Genomic DNA, 10899 nt, shown 5'->3' with positions numbered 1-10899 from the left:
TTTCTTAAGCATACTCACTACGCTTACATCAGCATTGCATTATTTGTGAATCTCCACATTTCTACATGATCATTCGTGGTTTTACTACACATACGCCTCAGGGATTTCATTTCTACAGCATTCAATCTGCTTTTTTCCTTCCTCTACAAGTTCTATGCCTCACTAGCATGCATCAGGGTAGGTACCAGTGCTGCATTGCGGACTTCTAGCTTCGCTTCTTTGGACAATTTTTAGTTAGCGCCAACCAGCTACTAGTCCTATTACTAATGTACAGAGTTTTGACAAAAATAAGGTATGATGGACACTATGCACATTAGAAATATAGTTTATTAGATTTTTAACACGCAATAACAATTGTCTCGAGAATGATGAAATCCTCATTGTCCTGGTATGGGGCACTTATTCATGAAAGCCCTCAGGGAGTAGCAATCAGGGGACTGGACAGCAATGGAAGCCGGACAGTTCTAAAATAACAGAGAAACAAACATGTATTAAAATTTTATAAATTAATCAATGCGTCTGAATAAAAATTGTCCATATTTATTGAATGCCACAATTAGATGATTCTTTTATGGTTGAAGAACTTAATTTGTGACTTTGCCGATCTTGACCTTTTTGGGGCATTTTGCTTGTACTTACCACGGTTTTCATGTCGTTGAAATATTTTTTATAAATATATTTTTTATTTTCTTAATTACTATAAATGCTTTTTATTTAGGACTAGCTGTACCCTGCCGCGCATTGCTTTGGATCAGTCTGTTTATGCCGATAAAGAAATAATAGCGCGTGTTACTTTTACGTCCAACAGATGGCACTGTTTAAAAAAAGCATATTTGTCCAACAGATGGATCTGTTTTTCAAAAAAAGCATTGTTTACCTGTCACGGGTGACATCTTTATAATATAGCTGTATAAAAACACACGCGTATGCGAATGCAACGTAGTGTCAAAATTTCAAAGCAATCGTTGAAGAACTTTCGGATATTTAAGATTTTGAACAAACCAACATTTTTTATCTATATAGATATATACAGCGCCTATGAGGCGATTTTTAACGAAAACAGCGCTATACAAATAATGCAGTTATTATTATTCTTAGTATAATTCGATTTTGGAAACACTGGGGATCTGACACAAGCCACGCTTTGTCACAACTCACTCTGAATAACTCAACGGAACTGCGCTTGTACCAGTCACAAAGGTTCAAAAGCCATGAGAAGTGATATCTTCCATCGAGGCAAATAATAAGTTAATTCTTGCAGCTCAGGAGGAAGAGGTATGCCGCATGTTACCGTCCACTTCTCCAGATTGCTAGTGGGTTGTTTTCAGAACTCTTTTAATTTGGAGACCATGTCATATACTTGATAACTATCAAAGACAGCGTCAACAAAAACTGTCTTATCTTTTTGTCTCTAGGACCAATCCATCGAATGCTCTGCCTGTGGGGAGTGGCATATTGTTGAGCAGCTTATAACAATCCATTGTGGGCAGCATAAATGCTGTTGACGTGACAGCAAGGTAACAGCATCACACCAGCAACAGTAGCTGCCTTCGTGCTGTTTTAAAAAGTCATGTGTGTTGTGAATGAAATTTCGTACGAAAACTGCCGAGATGCGACTGCACGGAGCTGGCAAAGTCATCAGCTATTAGCTGCTCGTCTATTTTATAGACATAATCATATAGTCAATGAGAAGAGATTCAAAAGTAAAGTCCTCACTTCTTGGAAGAATCTCTCAATGGTACTTCATCTTCACCGCTGCCTGCAAATTTTCATAACTTTTGATCTCTCTTCAGTAACCAGGAAACAGTAAACAGTATGATAAAATAATGTTAGTTTATATTTTTTTTTGTTCTTCTTCTTCACTTTTCTTCAATGTTTTGTTTTGCCATGGAACCTCTACATACCTATTAGAGGTGTTATTTATCGTACCCAGTAAAAGTACCGGGTATTTCTATGCGATACTTTGTACTTGTGACAGATCTCCAAAATACCTGGTTCCAAAATACTCATGAGTATTTTATACCGGGACTAAATATTTTTAATAGGTACTTTTACCAGGTATTTTTGATGGGTATTTTTAGTAGGTATTTTTGATGGGTATTTTTTGTAGGTATTTTTGATAGGTATTTTGGATGGGTATTTTAGATGGGTATTTTTAGTAGGAATTTTTGATGGGTATTTTCAGTAGGTATTCTTGGTATTTTCGACGGGTAATTTTGATGGGTATCTTTAGCAGGTATTGGCTGTGCTTTTTTCCAGCGAAGTTCTGTAACAACCCCCTCCCCATGGATTTCAAATATTTCGCGGGGAGTACTTATTCTGAAATTTTTTTGTGGGGAATTATGTTTTACAGAAATGCTCTGACAACCCCCCCCCACGGATTTCGAATAATGAAAGGGGGAATCAAGCTCAAGTAGAATGTTTGTGGGGAATATGTGGGCAGAATTTATGCGATTAGAATTACTCATTCTGAATCAATCCTCAGGTCGGGATTAAATACTTCTGAGTATTTTGTCACCGGTATTTTTACTCGGTATTTTCCTGTACCTGTACTCATTGTACCCAGTAACGAAAAGTATTCATAGGACCCACCTCTAATACCTATATGAATATTTTTTTTGCATTTTGTGTAAAAAAATTTTAAATCAATTTAGGGATTCAAGTTTTGTGGATATACAAACACGAATAATTTAAACTTACCATAAACATATTGCGCTTAATGCACATGATGTATTTCCTGCCATCACAGTCGTCAGGTTTGGCGGCTTCTGCGTCACAGGTGGAAATAGCCTTGGCGATGGTCGTGTTCCACTCCGCGGAGAACTGCTGCCCGGAAAACTTCTTGAAGGCAGCCTTGTCCAGTTTATTATCGGCAGTGAGGAGATTATTCTTCTTCATGATGCATTGGACTGAAGAACACTGTGTTAGATGGTTAAAAAAATAAATTGATCAACAGACGGAAAGGCTGAAAAGAACATTAAAATAATGTTGAAAGCCGGGTACTGTATTATAAGAGAACGGAATGCGGTAGTCATCAATAAAAATATGTCAAAAGAAGCAAGACCAGCAGTTCACAATAGTGTTCTTATACCAACCCTGTTGTGAAGCTTAAAATAATATTGAGTTATATTTTTAATTCCTTATACATTACAAAAAAGTTTAATATAATAATTTAAAAGGAAAAGCTGCAGGCAGTGATGTAAATTGGGCCTATGAGATTCTTTAAAGCATCAATAGGTGTCCCCTTTGAATATCTACTCACTGATGCAATAAACTAAATAGAAGGAATTAGATAGGTATACATAATGAGTATTATTTTTTTTATTTACTTTAGAAGTGAATCGTTCGGGAACGACTCGGCTCAGTGAACCTTCTATACATACGCATCCGCAAGATCCGGTTAGCAAAGACCGATCTTCACGGTTCACGGATCTTTGAGAACATGGACCTAAAGAGCCTGGACAGAGCATTAGTGCGATTTTGTATGAATGGCATTGAAGCCAAATCTAGGGTGAGGGAAAATTGCCATCTTGTATGATTACTTTTGAACTGATTTGTATGCAAAGTGGTGCACAATGAACTGTTATTATACTATGTTTGTATTGTAAATGCACTTATATCAGCTTACGATTTTTTGGAGTATTTGATGCCACAAGGAATGGGATACGTCATTAAAAAAATTAAGTAGATTTTGGCATTTACATACATATTTCCCTTCACCCCGCGGCTTCAAATTGTTGTCGAATTAATCTGTCCAGGGCTTTTTAGGTCCATGTTTGCAAAAGAGTGAACGAGTTAGCTGGTGAGCGGGAGTCGTTCGCGAACGAGTGAGCTGATGATCCGTGGCATGGCGGACCGTTGAACCGGAGAACCGGTGACCCAATGATGAACGGTTCTCACGGCTCACGTGGGCTCACGGGTCACAACTGATCCGGGTTGATAATTTAGGGATTCATAGCATGCATGCAAACCTCAGTCGCATGCATACTATGGCGTCGTGTTTATTAATAAAGTAGGTAGGTATTTGTCTACATGCACACAAATCTTATGATTTCAGAGGAAATTTTTGTATTGTTTTAAAATAAGAGAAAATCAGAAATGTACGTTTTTGGATGCGAGGTCTCAGTGATGTCTAGGGAAATTTCCCTAGATCTAGGGGAGAAATTTTAATTTTAATTTTATGGGAAACGGGAAAAAGCACAAAAATGTGGAGATATTTTGAAATGTTAAAGAAACTAAGTGATTTTTTGTAGAGGACACGTTATGCTTCTCGAAATTCTGTAGCCACTGCTTGACTGCATAAAATAATTGTTGGTTGGTACTGGCCTCTATGAGTAAAGTTTTTTTTCGTTAACTCCTCACATGGGTCCTCGAGTGAAATAATTTCCTCCGTGGCCTACGCCATCTTTGGGAATGCTGAGTGAAGGGTATTTTCGAGGGAACGTAGGAGTGAACTTGAGTCTTGAAGGTACCCTTATTGTGCGAGAGAGGAAAAGAAAGCCAGAGGCTGGAAAATCTTTCTGTAGTCGACCTTTTGAACCCAAGAATGAGTTTTAGAAGCGACGCGTTCTCATGTTAAAATAATGTCAACCGTATACAAAAATGTTGGGTGTATATTTTGCGTGTCAATGATGCTAACCAGGCAGCATCTTCCATTGAAATACCGTCAGAACAAGGACAATATTCCAAAGCGATGACTGTGCTCTAAAGATAGCAATCCGTTCAATGTATGTAATTTTGTCATTCATAAGGGCGTTTCATACCTGGTATTACCAGTATACAATGGATGCCCGAAGTTTAAAACGTATCTCCACCATCAAGGATCTTGGAATCATGTTTGATAGTAGCCTGACATTTTATGCTCATATTGAGATAGCTTGTAGCATTTCATTAAGAATGCTAGACTTTGTTCTGTGCACTGCAAGGAATTTTAGAGATATGTACCCTGGTTCTCGTAATTTTATTTAATTCTACAGTAAGGAGTAGTGTTGAAAGTGGGTCGATTATTTTAATTCCACACCAGGTTAGGTTAGGTTAGGTTCAGAAGAAATTCCTGTGGCTACTACCCGTGGTTCTATCTCGAACCATTTACGGTTCAGAAGGGATGTACACATTGTTACACATTTCCTCAAACTAATGATGGGATGAAACTGGATGGTATGAAAACTCAGCTATCATGGATAACATTCATTTCTATGGTTATCTCCGTCACCGTCACCGTCACCGACAGCATAAGCAGGGTACTCATCTAGCCGTGTAACGTGTAACGTAACTGATACTGTATCAAGTGAGTACGTAGGCGCGAGCCTGCTGCGAGCCGCTCGCGGGTGGAGCGCAGTGTGATCGCAGCGAGCCGCCGACGCACAGTGGGCTGAAAATCGCCTTTCATAGACATAGAGACTTGAATTTTCAAGGGTATTTTTTTTGGCTAGAAATGGATTCTGCTGATCATTACTATGCTATAAAATGTCGTACGAAGCAATTGCGTGTACAAATGAAGGAGTTATAATTTTTTTAAGAAAAATTTGTATGGCGCTGACATTAAAAATGAGGCTATCTCTGGAATCATAAGGTTGGCCGTGCTATCCTTACACACAGATAATACTACTATTTATTTGTATTTTTTTGACATACTTCATATTGTGGCGCAAGGTGCGATTTTTTTTTTTTTAAGTTTCGCCACAGTACGAAGTATGTCAAAAAAATACAAATAAATAGTAGTATATTTGTGTGTAAGGATATAATGGTCAACCTTATGATTCCAGAGATAGCCTCATTTTTAATGTCAGTTCCATACAAATTTTTCTTTAAAAAATGATGACTCCTTCATTTGTACACGCAATTGCTTCATACAAAATTTTATAGCATATTAATGATCAGCAGAATCCATTTCTAGCCAAAAAAAATACACTTGAAAATTCAAGTCTCTATGTCTATGAAAGGCGATTTTCAGCCCACTGTGCACAGTGTTTTGGCTTGCAGTGTAAATAAAATATTGTAAACTAGGCAAAGCATGCTCATATGTAAAGCATTTAAGCATTAAAATGAATCATCAACAACGAAAAAGATTTTTTTTCCACTTAAGGATTTAAAAAAAATCGCACCTTGCGCCACAATATGAAGTATGTCAAAAAAATACAAATAAATAGTAGTATTATCTGTGTGTAAGGATAGAACGGCCAACCTTATGTTTCCAGAGATAGCCTCATTTTTAATGTCAGCGCCATACAAATTTTTCTTAAAAAAATTATAACTCCTTCATTTGTACACACAATTGCTTCGTACGACATTTTATAGCATAGTAACGATCAGCAGAATTCATTTCTAGCCAAAAAAAATACCCTTGAAAATTCAAGTCTCTATGTCTATGAAAGGCGATTTTCAGCCCACTGTGCGACGGCGGATTCACTGCGATCACACTGCGAGCACTAAAGGCGGATCCGGGAGCTCGTAGCTGGATACGCGGTTACCGTGGATGAGCCGTACCCACTTGCAGATTGATACAGTATCAGTTACGTTACACGTTACACGGTGCTACACTCTTGGTGAGTACCCTGCTCTAGACTTTTATTTATCTCCAAGCCTGCAGGACTAATTTGCCATATGTCGTGGCGGTGGGGAGAGCAACCTTTTTGTTGAACAGAATCGGGTTATCGATATATTTAGCATCAATGAAGCTTCCTTTAAAAGGCAACTTCTGTTACTCCTAATATAGCTGATATCTGCTGTTTACATTTATGTAATTCTCCTATATAAATGCACTTGCCAGGGACTCATATGAGTTTACTTACTGGTGGTAGGATTGGAGTTCCTGAGATACCCCCTGAGCCCTCCGACTTCCCGAGGCCCCAGTTGCAGTGCATGGTCATGTCATCCATCAGGCCACACTCCTCAGCCAGGGCGCGGGTCATGAACTTAGGGCAGGAGCCGGGACAGCACTCCGATGGGCGCTGGAACATTTAATGGAGTGATTACAGGTTTTCCATCTGGTAAATAATTGCGAAGACGTATTATATATCGTTTTCTTTCGCAGCATTAAAAAAAAACTATTTGTAAGCAGAGGCGGATTTGCCCTTAGGCCTATGTAGGCCCGGGCCTAGGGCGGCCAGATATTAGGGGCGGCCAATCGTGACAAAAAAGACACATATGATAACAAGAAATTTCTTCCTAAGTACCTAAATATTCTACGTACGAAATAGCGATATGCAAGAGCGTGTTCACACACAGCACACAGCGCGCCCCCACGCCCCGCAGCCGCCCTCGCCACACCTATGATGGGTACTGAGAAAGGGGCGGCTACATGGTCTGGGGCCTAGGGCGGCCAAGACTGCAAATCCGCCTCTGTTTGTAAGAGTAAAAAAAACGAAAGAGTAAATTCGAAAATGACTGGAAAATTAAAAAAATAAAAAAGCTGATTTCAATAAAATTTTGGAGGAAAGGGAACTTGCGGGGAATTTTAACATCTCTTCATCTGTGGTGGGTGTTTTAGAACCTATGCATTGGCAACCCTGGTCCACATTCACATTAGACAGATAAAAAAATGTTAATGTAGGTTTTTAAACACCGGTAAATTGTTTATCAGGCGCGGTCATGCATGAATTTTTGCACTATGGTGTAATACAATAACATTAGTGACGAGATGCTAGCATTTTACCTAGTGTTCTTCAATGTTAAAAGTGGGTATTCTTAAGAATAAAAAGTCTCGACTCCCATACGAAATACAGCGTCGGTTGACAAAAAAACGTAAGTATCTTTTGAAATTGAGGACTAGTGACATTACCTCTATAGATTTTATGCGTTTTCTGAAGACCCGAAAAATAAAAAAAATATTATTCTATTAAAACTATCTTTTTTTTTTATGGTGAATACCTCACAAGAGTCCCAACTGCTCCAGTCTGGAGCCAGTGAGACTATGGCATCCCCAATTGGGGGATGTTGTGAGGCTGAAGGGAAGTGGGGAAGGGAAAGAGGAAGGTGGGGAAGTATATATACTATACTATATACTATAACAATAAAAAAATATAATGTTATTTAGTTGGAAGTCATTATTGATAATAAAGCCCAAAAAATGGACTGGAGTTCTTTATTATCATTTCAGCTCGCAAATTCATTTACATCACAACAATAAGTACTGACCTTCCTATTATTTTTCTTACCTATTTCCATTATGTAATCCGTTTAAGCAGGAACCTATCTACTTACCTTTGATTTTACAAGTACCTAACTAAGGCTGTGAATGTGGATATAACACAAAAATACTTACTACAACAAGAGGCATTTTGGAACAATCCTGGGCACTGACTGAAAGCTGAAACAAAAATTCTTTTATTTAACCTATTTGAGTAGGTACCAGATAAAGAAAAAATATTTTTAAAGTCAGTCTTCCACGTCTTACCGAATAGCGTCAATAAAAATCCATTCTCACGAAGGCTAAAAATTTACAAAAAAGTTTTCTCAGTGCACGCCTCAACGCTCATCTCGACACAGATATTCCCTAATGAGATGAAAATTCATGGATACATGAATAAACATATGAAAGTCCCGGAGACGATCAATATCGATTGTCAGGGCCGGTCCTGTACAAGTGCAATTGGAACAATCCGCTCCGGGCGCCGACTTGTCAAGGCGCTGATACTACCTACATAACAACTAATGCTGCGTACACATCTGCGAGCCGAAACGCGAGCTGAGCCTCGAATTATGGGAAAGCAACGAAGCAACCGCAAGTGGCGTTTCGCGTCATTTGCTGTTGCTTCGTTACTTTCCCATAATTCAAGGCTTGACTCGCGTTTTGGCTCACAAATAACAGTTTTTTACTAGTGCCAGACGCTGTTTGACTCGGGGCCGGTCCTGTCGATTGTTAATAGTTACGTTAATTTACGTCACTGACGCTATTCACAATTATTGCTAAATGATCTTTTACTGAAGCAATTGAAGCGATTAACAATTGAGACTTCCCATGGACGGGGGATTGATGTGTATTTTGATTAAGCGCACATACGCCATAGAAAATCGCCATTGACACAGCGAAATGATGGTGTCGATGGGCGATTGACATAATTTCGTTTCAATTGTTCATCTTTATAGCCCTTTGGAATTCAGTTTCATCGCGGAACTAGATTTGTTTTACTTAAAGAATTACGAAGTTCTGGGCGATATGTTCAATGGTGTAAATGATGTATGAGGGAAGTGTTGCATGTGTTAGGGTGAACGGTGGTTTTTTTTTTTTTTTTTTTTTATTTCCTTTATTTTTTCCCAATTTACATATTTCACAATACAAGTTTTTTAATAATATGAAAGGGAACCCACTAAGGCGCAGCCTGTGCGTGGGTAATATAATTTAATACATTAGATTTTTGTACCTAAAAATATATAACAGTAAAAATAAAATAAAAAACAGTAAGCATAATAAAGAAAAACGGTAGGATTATAATTAAAGTTATTCTAAAAGATTGTGCAAGAGGAGCATATTAAAAATAAATCAAAGTAAAAATAAAGATTGTAAGATAATATATATGAATTAAAAGAACACAAAATAAAATAATAATAACTCTACAGAAACAAAATAGAAAAAATTAAATGAATAATGCTTCAACATTTGCATTGTACAGCCACAACTTTAATTCTTTTTGGTATTGCGCTAGTTTAGTTGTTATTTGAATTTTTTTTGGTAGTAGATTAAAAGTGCGAGGTCCAATAAAGCTACTGTGAGTTTGCATTAGTTTGGTATTGGTTTGTGGGGTATAAAATACATGATTTCTTCTAAAGTTGATTTTGGTTTCATATTTTTGAAATTTATTTTGGTTTTTCATGACGTATTTCAGGCTTTGAAGTAAAAATAGTTTACGGAGATTGAATAGTTGAGATTCCTTGTACAATTGATCAGTCGAAAATGTCCTCTTTTTATTATATATAACCTTGATAATATGATTTTGTACTATTTGTAGTGGTTTTATAAATGTATCTAGTGCGCCACCCCATCCTAATATACCGTACATAATTGAGGATTGCACTAGAGAAAAATAAATCATTTTCAATTTGTCAACATTGAGTACTTCCTTAAGTCTATAAAATATGTACGTCAGATATCTTAATTTAGAAACGGTGTTATTAATTTGTGGTTGCCAGTTTAAATTTGTGTCAATATATATCTATACCCAAATATTTGATCTTTTCAATTTTTCCAATTTCAAAGCAAGAGGTGCATGTTACTTTATTACAGTTAGCATTATGTAGTCTAATTTTAAGGTTATTGGGAGGTTTGTTTTTACTGTTTTTATAAAAAGTTAGGTAAAATGTTTTACTATAGTTTAAGAAAAGTCTATTACAAGTTAGCCATGATAAGACATATGAAATACATTTTGTTGCATTTAAAAAAGTTTCAGGCCAGGATTTTCCATTTACTATTATTGCTGTATCATCAGCGTAAGATACAATTTTACCAGGGATTACAACATTACATAAATCATTAATATATATTAGAAACAGAATTGGGCCAAGCACAGTCCCCTGTGGTACTCCATTTTTTATCACTGTTTCTGTGCTATAAAAGTTCCCTATTTTTGTTTTTTGTAATCTGTCTTTGAGATAGTGAGTGAGAATTTTTAGTGCATCTTTTTTGAAACCTATTTGATTAATTTTCTTTATGAGTAGATTGTGATTTACAGTATCAAACGCTTTTCTTAAGTCTAAAAATATAGCTAGACTTTTTTTATTTTGATCAACAGATGTGTATAAATTTTTTGTCAGATCGAATATTGCATCTTCAGTGCTTAATTTACTTCTGAAGCCATATTGATTTTCGGACAGAATATTGTTTTGTTCTAGGTATTTCATAACTCTATTTTTGATACATTTTTCAAATATTTTTGAAAGGTTTGAAACTAAGGAGATAGGTCT

General features: G+C 36.9%; 1 protein-coding gene across 1 annotated transcript; it reads right to left on the bottom strand.

Moving 5' to 3' along the window:
* Nucleotides 1–377: 377 nt before the first annotated feature.
* Nucleotides 378–8166, bottom strand: LOC149419949 (general odorant-binding protein 68-like). Its single transcript, XM_089637573.1, has 4 exons — nucleotides 8137–8166; nucleotides 6792–6950; nucleotides 2701–2919; nucleotides 378–464 (listed from the first exon to the last, which is right to left on the bottom strand). Exons 1-4 carry the CDS (start codon nucleotides 8164–8166, stop codon nucleotides 378–380), a joined length of 495 nt encoding a protein of 164 aa, XP_089493699.1.
* Between the last annotated feature and the right edge of the window lie 2733 nt (nucleotides 8167–10899).

This window comes from Hesperophylax consimilis, chromosome 11 (assembly GCF_061612785.1).
Source record: "Hesperophylax consimilis isolate HC1 chromosome 11, BYU_Hcon_1.0, whole genome shotgun sequence".
In the NCBI taxonomy this organism is placed as follows: Eukaryota; Metazoa; Arthropoda; class Insecta; order Trichoptera; family Limnephilidae; genus Hesperophylax; species Hesperophylax consimilis.
This window is presented reverse-complemented; position numbering and strand designations above follow the sequence as displayed.